Source organism: Megalobrama amblycephala, linkage group LG19, assembly GCF_018812025.1.
Source record: "Megalobrama amblycephala isolate DHTTF-2021 linkage group LG19, ASM1881202v1, whole genome shotgun sequence".
Lineage (NCBI taxonomy): Eukaryota > Metazoa > Chordata > Actinopteri > Cypriniformes > Xenocyprididae > Megalobrama > Megalobrama amblycephala.
Window position 1 is genome coordinate 2329122 of NC_063062.1, and position 15857 is coordinate 2344978.

The window sequence follows — 15857 nt, forward strand, 5'->3', positions numbered from 1 at the left end:
TCTGTGAGTTCACAACTAACTGAAGATCTGTGTTCATAACTAACCATCTGTGTACATAACCATCCTTCTATGTTCATAACAATCTAACCTGTGGTCTGTGTTCAGATGTGGATGAGTGCGAGCGTCAGCCGTGTGGAAATGGAACCTGTAAGAACACTGTGGGCTCCTACAACTGCTTGTGTTACCCAGGATTCCAGCTGTCACACAACAACGACTGCATCGGTACACACACACAAATATTTATTAATTACACAGCAGACAGGCATGTGTTTGTTTTTTAATGGCTGTTTTGTGCGCTTGGTTCAGACACTGACGAGTGCGCGTCGCTCCGAGGCTTGTGTCGCAACGGAAACTGCATCAACACAGTGGGCTCGTTTGTGTGCGTGTGTCTGGACGGGTATATACTCTCTCCTGATGGCCGGATGTGTGTGGGTGAGTCCTGAAGCTCCTCTACCAGACCTCCAGAGTGTGTGTGTGTGTGTTGACATCACGTCCACATGCTCCTTTGCTCTTCTGCCCAGACATCAACGAGTGTTTGATCAGCCCCGGCACCTGTAGTCCCGGGATGTGTCAGAATCTGGAAGGCTCCTATAGGTGCATCTGTCCTCCTGGATATTTCCTGCAGAATGACAGGTGTGAAGGTCAGTGACACCATCATCTTCACAGCATCACTAGTATCAGTGCTCACAGTCATGTGGTCTAACCTCCATCATCTGTGTGTTTGTGCTCAGATATTGACGAATGCTCTCAGAGCCCAGAGCTCTGCATCTTTGGCAAGTGTGTGAACACGCCAGGCAGCTTCAGGTGCGAATGTCCCAAGGGATTCCAGCTGTCCTCGTCCGGAAGAAGATGTTTGGGTGAGTTATATATCCCAGAATTCCACAGGTTGAAAACGGGCATCTTCATTTTTGCTTTATGTTTTTGCTGTAGGTCATGAAGCTCGTTGTGTTTAATGAGTGAATAATGTTTTGTTCCTCAAGCGAAGTGTGTGATGACATACATGTAGGAAACGGAACACAGAGCCATGCGTTTGTTTCTTCACTCACACTTTCCATCCCTCCTTCTGTCTCTGTGACCCTGTAGACAGGGTGTGTGTGTGTGTGTGTGTGTGTGTGTGTGTGTGTGTGTGTGTGTGTGTGTGTGTGTGTGTGTGTGTGTGTGTGGTTATAAGGGTGGAAACGCTTCTGCAAATGAAAAACAGGCCTCAGGGAATAAAAGCAACCCAGCCGCCCATCTCTTTATCAACAGCACACACACACACACACACACACACACACACATAAATGTGGTCATTCCACAAACCTCTTGTTTTTATATACAGCTAGTTATAAATAATATAACCTAACCGTAATCCACACACTATCATTAACAGAAAGCTTTCTGCATTTTTATGATTTAATTTTTTTTAATTTACTTTATTTATTTATTTATTTTTAACAAAAGACGTTTTGTTTGACTCACTTCTGGGTACAAATTTGTCCCTAAAATATGGTTGAGTAGGTTATGGTACGTGAGGGTTAACACACACACACACACACACACCTTGTGATGTCACTGCAGGACATGTGTCTATATCTGTGAAGTTTGTTTGTGTGTTAATGATAATTCTGTTGATGCATTTTGTGCATCGATGTATCATTTGAGAAGAATCATTTGGGAAGAATCATTTAGGGAGAATCATTTGAGAAATTATAATTTGGGAATAATTATTTGAGAAAGAATAATTTGTGAACAATCATTTGGGACGAATCATTACAGAAGAATCATTTAGGGAGAATCATTTGGAAGTAATTTGGCAAAAAGCATTTAAGAAACATTTTTGTGGGAGGAACCACTTGTGAACAATCATTTAGGAAGAATCATTTGAGAAATAATAATTTCAGAAAGAATCATTTGAGAATCGTTTCCTGATGTCAAGTCAATTTTATTGTATAGTGCTCATCACTGTTGTTTCAAATCAACTTAACAGAAAATGAAAAAAATCACTTTTTCCTCTGAATGTCAGATATTCGTGTGAATTACTGTTACACTAAGTTCGAGAATGGACGCTGTCTGGTTCCGAAGCCCCTCAACACCACTAAAGGCGAATGTTGCTGCAGCGCCGAGCCGGGTCAGGGATGGGGCGACCCGTGTGAGATCTGCCCCTCCAAAGACGACGGTGAGCACAAACACACACACGTATATGTGATTTAATTGCAGTCATAGTCATTGTGTATGTGTGTCTGTTTCAGAGACGTTCGTAGCTCTGTGTCCTCATGTGGGTAAGACCCACAGTATAGACGGCACGCCTGTAGGTGAGTGTCAGTGAATCAGACTCGTTCGCCCTGTGTCCATGAGCACACACTGATCTGTGGTGTGTTTCAGATGTGGACGAGTGTGCGGTGAACCCTGGCGTCTGTAAGAACGGCCACTGCATCAACACGGACGGGACGTTCCGCTGCGAATGCCCCATCGGATACAATCTCGACAACTCCGGGATCAACTGTAAAGGTCGGCATTTAAACTGATCAAGTCGAGTCACCGGTTTCATATATATACAATACAGACTGTTTCAAAGCAGCTTCACTTTAATAAACAGGAAAAAACATGTTGGAAAATTCATCAATTATGAAACGAATTCAATTGCAGCTATAATCAGCTCAAATTCAGCTCTCATTTGATGGTGTCAGTGAAATTAAATGGATAATTTTACTGAATATTGTCTGTTTTTGGTCATGTGATATGCATCTCCATCATTTTAAATCATAAGCAGATCATCAGGTGATGTGTGTGTAACTGTGCTCTCCGTCATCAGACACAAACGAGTGTGAGCTGGGGAACCCGTGCGGTAACGGCACCTGCACGAACGTGGAGGGAGGGTTTGAATGCAGCTGCGACGAGGGTTTCGAGCCTGGACCCATGATGACCTGTGAAGGTCAGTAATGTGCTGCTGATGTTCCTGTAGGCCACTTTCACACTCATTCGGTTCTGATTTGTCTTCATCACTCTAATTAGTGTTCACACAGAACATGTTTTGCATTCTGTACTGTAAAATCTATTTTTCAAAATTCTAAATAAAACAGATTATTGATATAGTGATAACTATAACGAAAACTACAGTCATAACTATAACAATAAATATAGTGATAATGATAGCTATAACAATAACTATAGCTTCATATATAGCTATAACAATAACTATCGCAATAACTATTATGATATCTAAAACCATAACTATATTGATATCTGTAACAATAAAAATTGCGATAATGATAGATATAACAATAAATATATTGATAACTGTAATATATCGATAACTATGATGAACTATAACCACCATAACTATAGTAACTATAACATAACTATAGTGATGACTATAACAATAAATATAGCGATAACTATGATGATAATAATAACCGTAACTATAATGATAAAAATATAGCGATAATGATATCTATAACAATATAATGGTGATAACTATAGCGATAATGATATCTATAACAATAACTGTAATGATAACTATAACAATAAATATATCAATAATGATAGCTAAAACAATAATTATAGCACTAACTATAGCGATAATGATAGCTATAACAATAACTATAGCAATAACTATAACCATAACTATAATGATAGCTATAACCATAACTATAGCGATAACTATAATAACTAAAACCATAACTATAGTAACTACAACATATATGTATTATAATAACTAACTATAATAACTATATTTATTATAGCACTAATGATAGCTATAACAATAACTATAATGATAACTATAACAATAAATATAGCAATAATGATAGTTATAACAATAATTATAGCAATAACTATAGCTATAATGATAGCTATAACAATAACTATAGCAATAACTATAACTATAACCATAACTATAGCGATAACTATAGTGGTAGCTATAACAATAACTATAGCGATAACTATAGCAATAATTATAATGGTAACTACAACAATAACTATAGCGATAATGATAGCTATAACAATAAATATAGCGATAACTATAACCATAACTATAATGATAGCTATAACCATAACTATAGCGATAACTATAATAACTAAAACCATAACTATAGTAACTACAACATATATGTATTATAATAACTAACTATAATAACTATATTTATTATAGCACTAATGATAGCTATAACAATAACTATAATGATAACTATAACAATAAATATAGCAATAATGATAGTTATAACAATAATTATAGCAATAACTATAGCTATAATGATAGCTATAACAATAACTATAGCAATAACTATAACTATAACCATAACTATAGCGATAACTATAGTGGTAGCTATAACAATAACTATAGCGATAACTATAGCAATAATTATAATGGTAACTACAACAATAACTATAGCGATAATGATAGCTATAACAATAAATATAGCGATAACTATAACTATAACCATAACTATAATGATAACTATAACAATAACTATAGCGATAACTATAACAATAATTATAATGATAACTACAACAATAACTATAGCGATAATGATAGCTATAACAATAAATATAGCGATAACTATAACTATAACCATAACTATAATGATAGCTATAACAATAACTATAGCGATAATGATAGCTATAACAATAACTATAGCAATAACTATAACTATAACCATAACTATAATGATAACTATAACCATAACTATAGCGATAACTATAGTGATAGCTATAACAATAACTATAGCGATAACTATAACAATAATTATAATGATAACTACAACAATAACTATAGCGATAATGATAGCTATAACAATAAATATAGCGATAACTATAACCATAACTATAATGATAGCTATAACAATAACTATAGCGATAATGATAGCTATAACAATAACTATAGCAATAACTATAACTATAACCATAACTATAATGATAACTATAACCATAACTATAGCGATAACTATAGTGATAGCTATAACAATAACTATAGAGATAACTATAACAATAATTATAATGATAACTACAACAATAACTATAGCGATAATGATAGCTATAACAATAAATATAGCGATAACTATAACTATAACCATAACCATAACTATAATGATAGCTATAACAATAACTATAGCGATAATGATAGCTATAACAATAAATATAGCGATAACTGTAACTATAACCATAACTATAATGATAGCTATAAGAATAACTATAGTGATAACTATAACAATAACTATAATGATAACTACAACAATAACTATAGCGATAATGATAGCTATAACAATAAATAAAGGGATAACTATAACCATAACTATAATGATAGCTATAACAATAACTATAGCGATAATGATAGCTATAACAATAAATATAGCGATAACTATAACTATTATAACTATAACCATAACTATAATGATAGCTATAACAATAACTATAGCAATAACTATAACAATAACTATAATGATAACTACAACAATAACTATAGCGATAATGATAACTATAACTATAGTGATAACTACAACAATAGCGGTAGCATCAACTATGACGATAATTTCAGCAATACCTATAATATAACTATAGCATTAACTGTAATTCTATAATCATAACTATAGTGATAGTGACAACTATATTAGTTGTTTATTCTAATTGCACGCTGCAGATTTGTTGTCTGCTTGAGCTCTTAAAATTTGGATTCTTCCCAACAAAGAAACGCCCAACGACAAAATGAGCTCTGATGTTACATGTGCACTAGCATTTGATTAAAACATATGATGTGTTTTCAGATGTAAACGAGTGTTCCCAGAATCCTCTGCTGTGTGCATTCCGCTGTGTCAACACGTTTGGATCGTACGAATGCAAATGTCCAGCGGGATACGTGCTGAGAGAAGACCGCCGGATGTGCAAAGGTAAAGACGTCATAAACACATACGCATCATCGTGCTTAAACACACCGTGTGCCGCTTGTGTTCATCAGATCAGAACGAGTGTGAGGACGGGCTGGACGACTGCGCGTCCAGAGGGATGACCTGTAAGAATCTGATCGGCACGTACATGTGCATCTGCCCGCCGGGATACACGAGACAGCCCAACGGAGACAGCTGCGTGGGTGAGCAGCACATGTCACATGTTTACTGGCGCTCACTTCAGCGCTCAGAGTCCTGACGCGTGTGTTTGTGCACAGATCTGAACGAGTGCACGGCCAAGCCAGGCATCTGTGAGAACGGCCGCTGCGAGAACACGGTGGGCAGTTACCGCTGCGTCTGCGATCAGGGCTTCAGTCCCAGTCCCAGCAGAACCGAGTGCATCGGTAAGAGTGTGACGTCACTGTAACCTCACACATAGATTCAGACCAGTGAGAGCTGACAATAATAACTGTAACGATAAATACAACGATAATTATAATAACTATAATGATAATTATAACAATAACTAATGACTAAACTACAACAATAACTAAACTAATAAACATAGTGATAGCTATGGCGATAACTATAGCGATAACTATAATGATAACTATAACGATAACTATGATAAACTATAGTGATGATTAATAACGATAACTAATGACTAAACTACAGCGAAAACTATTATGACAAACAGTGATAGCTATGGCGATAAATATAGCGATAACTATAATGATAAATGTAACGATAGCTATAATGATAACTATAACGAATACTATGAGAACGACAATGAGAACTATAATGATAAATATAGTGATACTATAACAATATCTATAACGATAACTTTTGATAATGACAAAAAGGATTATAACATTAAGTCTAACGATAACTGTAATAACTATAGTGATAAATATAACGATAACTAATGACTATAACTACAGACACAATTATACTGATAAACAGTGATAGCTATGGCAATAACAATAATCTATAACAATAACCTATAAAGATAACTATAATAACTATTGTGATAATTATAACGATAACTAATGACATTAACTACATCGATAACTATATTGATAAACAGTGATAGCTATGGCAATAACTATTGCAATAACTATAATGATAACTATGATAACGACAATGAGAACTATAACGATAACTATAATAACTATAGTGATAATAATAACGATATCTAATGTCTATAACTACAGCGAATAACTACAGCGATATCTATACTGATAAACAGTGATAGCTATGGCAATAACTATAGCGATAACTATAACTATGATAACGACAATGAGAAATATAGTGATAACTATAACAATAACTATAACGATAACTATGATAACGACAATAAGAACTATAGTGATAAATATTGTGATAACTATAACAGTAACTATAACAATAACTATTATAACGACAATGAGAACTATAATGATAAATATAGTGATAACTATAACAATAACTAACGATAACTATGATAATGACAATGATATGTATAACAATAAATATAGAGATAAGTATAACGATAACGATAATAACTACAGTGATAATTATAACGATAACTATGATAACTAATGACATTACAGCGATAACTATACTGATAAATACAGTGATAGCTATGGCGATAACTATAGCAATATCTATAACGATAACTATGATAATGACAATTATAACTATAACGATAAATGTAGCAATAACTATAACGAGAATTACAATTATAACTATAACGATAACTAATGACTATAACTACAGTGATAACTATTATTATAAATATAGCAATAGTTATGCCAATAACTGTAGCGTTAACTATAATAATGACTATCATAACTATAACGAAAACTATAATGATAATTATACCGATAAAAATAACTATAGCGGTAACTGTAATAATAACTATTGCGATAACTATGATTGCTATGATAACTATAACAAGATCTACAACAATAACAATAGCGATAACAACTATGACGATAACTATTGTAGTAACTAAAACTATAACGATGAAACTATAACCATAAAGATAGTGATAACTATAAATATAATATAAATAAATATAATGATAACAATAAGAGTAACTGTCGCAATAAGTATAATGATAACTATAAGCATAACTATAGTGGTAACTATAACAGTAAATACAGCGATAACTATAGTAATATCGATATTAGCGTCCACTCCAGTGGACAATATTCTAAGTTTTGTCGTTGGATGCATTCTGATTGTCTGTCAATGTTTTTATCATTCATCAGCTGGGAAAAAAAAAGTTATTAAAGTGAATCCAATGATATCGTTCCTCTGTTCCGTTATCGTTATAGTTGTTATTGTTATAGTGATGTGGACTTTGCTATTCTCAAAGAATTAAAATGATTATTAGAACTTTATAGTTATCGTTATTATTATCGTTCTTGGTGTAAATGGGCCCTAAGTCAGCAAAACGTAGGTGGTTGAAGCTGTTTGACCAAAGATGTCTTGCTGGTTAACCTGGTTAAGCATCCTCCTGTATATTTGTGATGGGGTATGCTTTGCCAATAACAGATGCTGTGTGTGTGTGTCAGATAACCGTCAGGGCTTTTGCTTCCTGGAGGTTCTCCAGACCATGTGTCAAATGAGTTCCAGCAGTCGGGTCAGCGTCAGGAAGTCCGAGTGCTGCTGTGACGGGGGTCGCGGCTGGGGGCCCAACTGTGAGCTCTGCCCGCTGCCCGGCACCACCCAATACAAGAAGATGTGCCCGCACGGACCCGGCTACACCACCGACAACCAGGGTAACACACACACTGACTGTGTTCATTAAATGTGTTTGTTTTTGTGTATACACACGGAGCAGCTTACGATCCAGTGTTTTCAGTGTCTCACAGTGTCTCGGTTCACAGTACATGAACTCCATCGCTTAAATTTGCATATGGAAACATAATATCCACCAACTTCCCATACTTGTAATGAGAAGCAGTTTTGAACAAAAGAGATGCTTTAAAGAGTTAATTCACCCAATTAATTTCTGTCATTAATTACTCACCTTCTTGTCGTTCATCTTTAGAACACAAATTAAGATATTTTTGATGAAATCCAAGAGTTTTTTTATCTCAATGTAATTACCATCATTCAAGGTCCAGGAATTTGTAAAAACATCATTAAAATAGTCAAAGTGACTACAGTGGTTCAACCTTAATGTTATGAAGCGGCGAGAATACTTTTTGTGTGAGTAATTAATGACATAAACTTCATTACTGGGTGAACTAACCCTTTAAGGGCTCCTGGTGGTTTTCCGTGATGGTTTAACGTTATATAAATATTGTAATTTAACAGTTATTATTATTATATTTTTCTTAAATACTTTTTTTTTACTGTGAAATATCACTAGTATTATTTCTTAATTTTTTTTTAGCATTTTTTATATTTTTATTTAGTGATAATAATATTAATAATAATTATTATTGCTGTTATTTATAGCCATATTGACATATAATTATAAAATGTTATTTTAGCAAAACATAAAAACATTATTTTAGTTCTTTTAAGTTATTTTATTAGTCCAAGTTAAACTAAATGCAAGCAGTTGAAGCTGAAGTAAAATAAGAGTTTTTTAAATATTTTCAAGTATTTTAATATTTATATCATTTATTTTAATATTTTAATATCATTTATTTAAGGTATTTTTTATGGATGTTTTAAATTAACGATAATAACCCTGGTATAAAAAAAAGTCTCGGACTCGTTTACATTAGCAGTCGCTGAGGAAGCATTCTGGTGATGTCAAATATTGTTATTGTTATTATTTTATAGCCATATCACTTTGTAATGACAATAAAGTTGGCCAAAATGTGCAGCCCTACAAACAAGCACAGCAAATTTTGCTATCATAAAAATTGCAGTTCATTTTTTTCCCTCAAATGGTGCAGGCCTCTAGGATATCTGTCTGATCTGTGTGTGTATGAATGTGTGTGTTGTGCAGATATTGACGAGTGTAAGGTGATGGGGAATCTGTGTAAGAACGGTCAGTGTTTGAACACACTGGGCTCCTTCAGCTGCATCTGTAAACCAGGATACACCACTGACATCAGGGGCACACAGTGCGTGGGTGAGTCTCGCACACGCAGATGTTTGACTGGATTATTGAGCTCGTCTCACAGACTTCCGCTGTTTATGTGTAGATGTGGACGAGTGTGTTCAGGCTCCTAAACCCTGTAACTTCATCTGTAAGAACACGGAGGGCGGGTACCTGTGCTCCTGCCCACGCGGATACGTGCTTCAGGACGACGCCAAGAGCTGCCGAGGTAAAACACACACACAGACGGAGCGGTTAGTGAGTCTAGACTAAATCTCACTTCCTCCTGCCCCAGATAAGAGCTAAACACAAGCCTGATTAAACACACACTTTGCATTAATGACACACGGCTCATTATTTACGCCGGTGCAGCGTCACGCCTGCAGTCTCAGATCTCAGGTTCACTGGCGGGACAGAGCATGTGTGTGTGTGTTGATTTAACTCTGTCTCTCTCTCAGATCTGGACGAATGCGCCACCAAACAACACAACTGTCAGTTCCTGTGTGTCAACACCATCGGAGGATTCACCTGCAAATGCCCGGCAGGATTCACACAACACCACACGGCCTGCATCGGTGAGAGCAGACTGAATGCAGATTATATAATGCTACTACACAGCAAAATCCCCACAGTTAAATCAACTCTGCTCAGAGTACATATGGTCCCTCTCTAAATAATGTTAAAATAACACTGAAGCAGAGTTAAATTTAATGAGATAATTAAGCAATTAATTAAGTAATGATTGCACATTAGTGATGAACACCTGCTGTTAACAAGCAGAATCACTGAAGAAATAAAAAACACAAGAACTACAACTGGCTTCAGTCACAGTCTTATTAATTGCTTAATTATCTCATTAAATTTAACTCTGCTTCAGTGTTATTTTAACACTATTTAGAGAGGGACCATATGCACTCTGAGCAGAGTTGATTTAACTCTGGGGATTTTGCTGTGTAACCATATGGTCATGTATATTTAGACTAGTACACTAAATAGACGTTTACAGAGGAGAAACACTTCACAATTAACTTTAGTTGATGATGTCACAGATCACACCCTGGTACTGCACACACTCGCCTCGCTTTAGTCTCGTTTACATGAGCAGATGTTGAGGATGTAATGTCACGTCTGCCGTGTCGTTTGGTGTCACGGTGACCCAGCTTGTCTGTTGTTTTGGGATGTACCGCCTCTGTTGCTGTGGTTACAGCAGCTGGTGTTTAGATGTGATCCATTAGCTGAGGTAAACAGCTGTAAAACATAAACCCTTGACTATGTCCTCGAGCCCTTCCCTTTCCTGTCCTGACACCGCGACCTATGAATTAGAGTGACTAGAGAGACTAGAGTTAACTGTGTGCGTGTGTGTGTGTGACAGATAATAACGAATGTGCCAGCGAACCGGGTCTCTGCGGTCCGAACGGAGTGTGTCAGAACAGCCCCGGCAGCTTCAACTGTGAGTGTCAGAGAGGATTTTCCCTCGACCCCAACGGACAGCACTGTGAAGGTACACACACTCACACACCACAAAGAGACACAAACACAGCACTGTGTCTATGAAAATATCCATTAATACAGTGTGTGTGCGTGTGTGTTTGTCAGACATGGACGAGTGTGTCGGGAACCATCGCTGTCAGCACGGCTGTCAGAACCTGGTGGGCGGCTACAGATGCAGCTGTCCGCAGGGATACCTGCAGCACTACCAGTGGAACCAGTGCGTCGGTGAGACACATTAAACTGTCTGTCTGTCTGTCTGACTGTCTGTCCGTTTGTCTGTCTGTCTGTCTGTCTGCTTGTCTGTCTGTCTGTCCGTTTGTCTGTCTGTCTGTCTGTCTGTCTGTCTGTCTGTCTGTCTGTCCGTTTGTCTGTCCGTTTGTCTGTCTGTCTGTCTGTCCGTTTGTTTGTCTGTCTGTCTGTCCGTTTGTTTGTCTGTCTGTCTGTCCGTTTGTCTGTCTGTCTGTCCATTTGTTTGTTTGTCTGTCTGTCCGTTTGTTTGTTTGTTTGTCTGTTTGTTTGTCTGTCTGTCCGTTTGTTTGTCTGTCTGTCTGTCCATTTGTTTGTCTGTCTGTCTGTCCGTTTGTTTGTCTGTCTGTCTGTCTGCTTGTCTGTTTGTTTGTCTGTCTGTCTGTCTGCTTGTCTGTCCGTTTGTCTGTCTGTCTGTCTGTTTGTTTGTCTGTCTGTCTGTCTGCTTGTCTGTCTGTCTGTTTGTCTGTCTGTCTGTCCGTTTGTTTGTCTGTCTGTCTGACTGTCTGTCTGTCTGTCTGTCCGTTTGTCTGTCTGTCTGTCCGTCCGTTTGTCTGTCTGTCTGACTGTCTGTCTGTCTGTCTGTCCGTTTGTCTGTCTGTCTGTCTGTCTGTCTGTCCGTTTGTCTGTCTGTCTGTCTGTCTGTCCGTTTGTTTGTCTGTCTGTCCGTCTGTCTGTCCGTTTGTCTGTCTGTCTGTCTGTCTGTCCGTTTGTTTGTCTGTCTGTCCGTCTGTCTGTCTGTTTGTCTGTCCATTTTTCTGTCTATTCATTTGTTTGTCTGTCTGTCAGTCTCTTAGGGTTCGATATTTCTATTCACAAACTTGTGATTCAATTAAATTCTGAATGATTAATCTGGATTAGTGGCGAAAATGTTTCACCGAAACCACAGTTTTCGGTTTCTCTAAGAGTGACGTTTAATTAGCACTTCTCCAATGGCGCATTTTGACTGTGTTCAGTGCATGAACAAAACTTAAACTGATAAATGAATATTGTCCCAGTCTGTCTCTCTGTGGTCTGTTGGTCAGTCACCTTTCGCTTGAAATCCAGCTGGTCCTCGCGCTCCCACAGACTGTCCGTCTGCACGCTGAGAGATTGTGAAAGTGAATGTAGGTCAGCGGAGCTGCGCTGTGGGAACCGACCTGACCTTTCACCCCTGTGTGTGTCTGTGTGTCCAGATGAGAACGAGTGCCAGAACAGTCAGATATGCGGCGGCGCCTCGTGTCACAACACGCTGGGCAGTTTCCGCTGCCTGTGTCCGACAGGCTTCGCCTTCGAGCAAATGATAGGCGGCTGTCAGGACGTCAACGAGTGCAGCTCATCGCAGAACCCCTGCACATACGGCTGCTCCAACACGGACGGAGGTTACGTGTGCGGCTGTCCACCTGGATACCTGAGAGCAGGACAGGGGTCAGACTCACACACACACACACACACACACACACACACACACACACACACATTTCTGATGAACTCTGTTGTGTGTTTCTGGATCCCTCATGTGGAAATATGACATATGTGTGTTTCAGTCACTGTCTCTCTGGAGCGGGTCTGTCGGCCGGCGGCTCTCCTCTGACTCCCTCCGCTGACACAGACGAGAACTCGCTCTCTCCCGAGGCCTGTTACGAGTGTAAGATCAACGGCTATCCAAAGAAGGGCCGCAAACGCAGAGACGTCAATGCAACTGAGGAGCTTCAGGTAATCACAGATGTTTAATGAGCTCATCATATGTGACTGACATCAGTAAACTCCAGTTTTGGGCACATTACTTTAAAAAAGTAGTTATAGTTACTAGTTACTTATCACAAAAAAAAGAGTTAGTAACTGAGTTACATAAAAGTAACTAATTACCAGGGAAAGTAACTATTGCGTTACTTAAAAAAAAAAATAAAAAAAATAAAATGTCAAATAACTTGGATGCCCCTAATATTAAATATAAGTTTAAAAATAAATCATTCTTGATCCGACTCGTGACTCATGATCCGCTCTTGCTTACAACATGAAATGTATCTGTACTGTAGGCTACTATACGTGTTGGTAGCCATTAAAGTAAACGCAGTTTCATATTTATGTTTAAATAGTCCTATGTTATGTTTTAAATTCATTTATTTGATTATTAAAAGTGAACAGCATGAGTTAGATGCATCGTAAGATGCGCAATATATCGGGAGTCATGGAGTGGGTCAGACATGATTTTGACCAGATTGATTTTGTAGAAAGCCTTTCTTTAAAGTGAATTTCATTTTGTAAAAATTGTATCTTAATTTTAATTTATGTTTCATCAACCAATTGCCTGGATTTAATAAATAAGAAGCAAATATAGTAGGCAATTTAATCCTGATGTGGAGGCGCCGGCGCGATCGCTGGCTTAGGCTAAATGAAGCAGACATGAGAAAAAAATCTGAGAAAGCTTGAAGTATCTACTTTAACAAAAACGAAATAATTAAAAATGAAAAGAAATAGGCTACTCTGATGTAGCCTAATTCAAATGAAATCACATGATCATACAGTCAGTCTTCGTGTCTGAATATGTGCGAATTATTAGTCTAACGGTGTGTGTATTTCTCCAGAATGATCTGGACTTGGTCAGTCTGGCCAGTGTGGACGTGGACGACACACTCCAGCTGCATCTGAACATCAGCTCGTTAAAGAGCAAAGACCACATCATCGACTTCGTCCCGGCGCTGTCGACGCTCACCAACCACGTGCGCTACACCATCGACTACGGCAACGACGATGGCCTGTTCAGGATGAACCAGAAGGACGGCGTCAGCTACCTGCATATATCCAAGAAGAAAGCTCTCCAGCCGGGGGCGTATTATTTACAAATCCGCAGCATGCCCCTGTCCGGTAGAAAAGAACCGGCGGAAGAGCAGCCGGACACGGACTACCTCAGCGGGCAGCTGGGAGACGCTCTGCTCATGCGAGTACAGATCGTCCTGCACTGATTCACCAAACAGACAGACTGCCGCAGCTACGGCCAAAGACCAGCACCTATCGCACCCGCGCGCTTCCTCTCCATCATACGCTCGCATCGAATATAGCAGCTGTGGAGGAACGGACGCGAGCCGCACGCGTGCCGAAGAGCCTCGCTCTCTCTCTCTCGCCGCTCCCGCTCAGTCTATCGCATCTTACTGCTGCTGCACTGCAGAAAACTACTTCCTAATCCGTGTTTTTGTCTTGTTTTCCAGAACAAATATCTAAATATTCTTAAATCAAGATACTTTAGAAGCAAAATGACTGAAAAATGATCAAACTTAAGTGAGCTGTTGCTTAAAACAACAAAAAATATCTGCCAATGGAGTCCGAAAAATAAACTTATTTCATCTTCATCTTCCTTTTGAGCATGAAAAAGTGGGAGTTCTTCTCTATATCAGTGTCAGTGTTTCTGAACTCCATCTTGAGTTTTCTTCACAATATTCCTCATTCAAATAATTAATGCGCAGAATAAAGGGGCGGGGCCTGGTTGAGTTAGTTAGTAGCGTGTTGAAACTGGCGGTTATGGTTAGGGGCGGGACATTTCCCAAACACCAATCACAACACACTGCTCCAGCCGACCAATCAGAGCACATTGTGCTTTTCAGAAGGCGGAGCTAAACAGGGGTGCGTTTCCCAAACAACGATGTAACTCGCTGCTGAACTACCGTAGTACGATGCGTAATAAATCAACTAGCTAGTCACGGCTGTTTCCTGAAACCGTATTGTCGTTCAACCACGTTGGTGAATGACGTCACGCAGGTGTAATAACTTCTTTAAATGAATCTGTTTGAGATCTAATTAATGCTAGAATTTCTGCTATAAATTACAGACATGGCATTAGAGGACTAATTCTCATTTTCCTCAGTTATTTTGCTTTATTTCCAGATTAAATCAAACGCTTGTTCTGACGTACTAGAGCGCGTACGCACATGCGCACTCTCCAAAAACGTGTCATTTTAATATATAAATGACATGTATATATTCGAAATAAAAATTGACATTGTACTTAATGTCAGCTTGCTTATTTTGCTCAAGATAAGGTTTTATTAAGTCCACATGTCATAAAAACAGGAAACTATGTTTCTCGAGCTGTCGCTCCAACCACACAAGTTTGCGATGCAGTTTGCGAACGTTGGTTTGAACGATGGTTTCGGGAAACACCAAATCGTTGAACTATGTAAGTAACGACGGAACTTGCGATGTTAGTTGGCTAACGATGCTTTTGGGAAACGCAG

General features: G+C 38.0%; 1 protein-coding gene across 1 annotated transcript in view; it reads left to right on the plus strand.

Moving 5' to 3' along the window:
• fbn1 (fibrillin 1) overlaps nucleotides 1-14936 on the plus strand; it is an 83902-nt gene extending 68966 nt beyond the window's left edge. Inside the window, exons 47-66 of the mRNA XM_048167952.1 lie at nucleotides 106-222; nucleotides 307-432; nucleotides 522-641; nucleotides 732-857; nucleotides 2006-2158; nucleotides 2232-2294; nucleotides 2365-2490; nucleotides 2795-2914; nucleotides 5742-5864; nucleotides 5933-6064; nucleotides 6140-6265; nucleotides 8423-8629; nucleotides 9817-9942; nucleotides 10016-10138; nucleotides 10368-10484; nucleotides 11282-11410; nucleotides 11506-11625; nucleotides 12822-13053; nucleotides 13173-13341; nucleotides 14214-14936. Of these exons, the coding sequence (XP_048023909.1) occupies nucleotides 106-222; nucleotides 307-432; nucleotides 522-641; nucleotides 732-857; nucleotides 2006-2158; nucleotides 2232-2294; nucleotides 2365-2490; nucleotides 2795-2914; nucleotides 5742-5864; nucleotides 5933-6064; nucleotides 6140-6265; nucleotides 8423-8629; nucleotides 9817-9942; nucleotides 10016-10138; nucleotides 10368-10484; nucleotides 11282-11410; nucleotides 11506-11625; nucleotides 12822-13053; nucleotides 13173-13341; nucleotides 14214-14591 (2933 nt within the window). The 3' untranslated portion in view covers nucleotides 14592-14936. The remainder of the gene's footprint in view (nucleotides 1-105; nucleotides 223-306; nucleotides 433-521; nucleotides 642-731; nucleotides 858-2005; nucleotides 2159-2231; nucleotides 2295-2364; nucleotides 2491-2794; nucleotides 2915-5741; nucleotides 5865-5932; nucleotides 6065-6139; nucleotides 6266-8422; nucleotides 8630-9816; nucleotides 9943-10015; nucleotides 10139-10367; nucleotides 10485-11281; nucleotides 11411-11505; nucleotides 11626-12821; nucleotides 13054-13172; nucleotides 13342-14213) is intronic.
• Nucleotides 14937-15857: the final 921 nt, after the last annotated feature.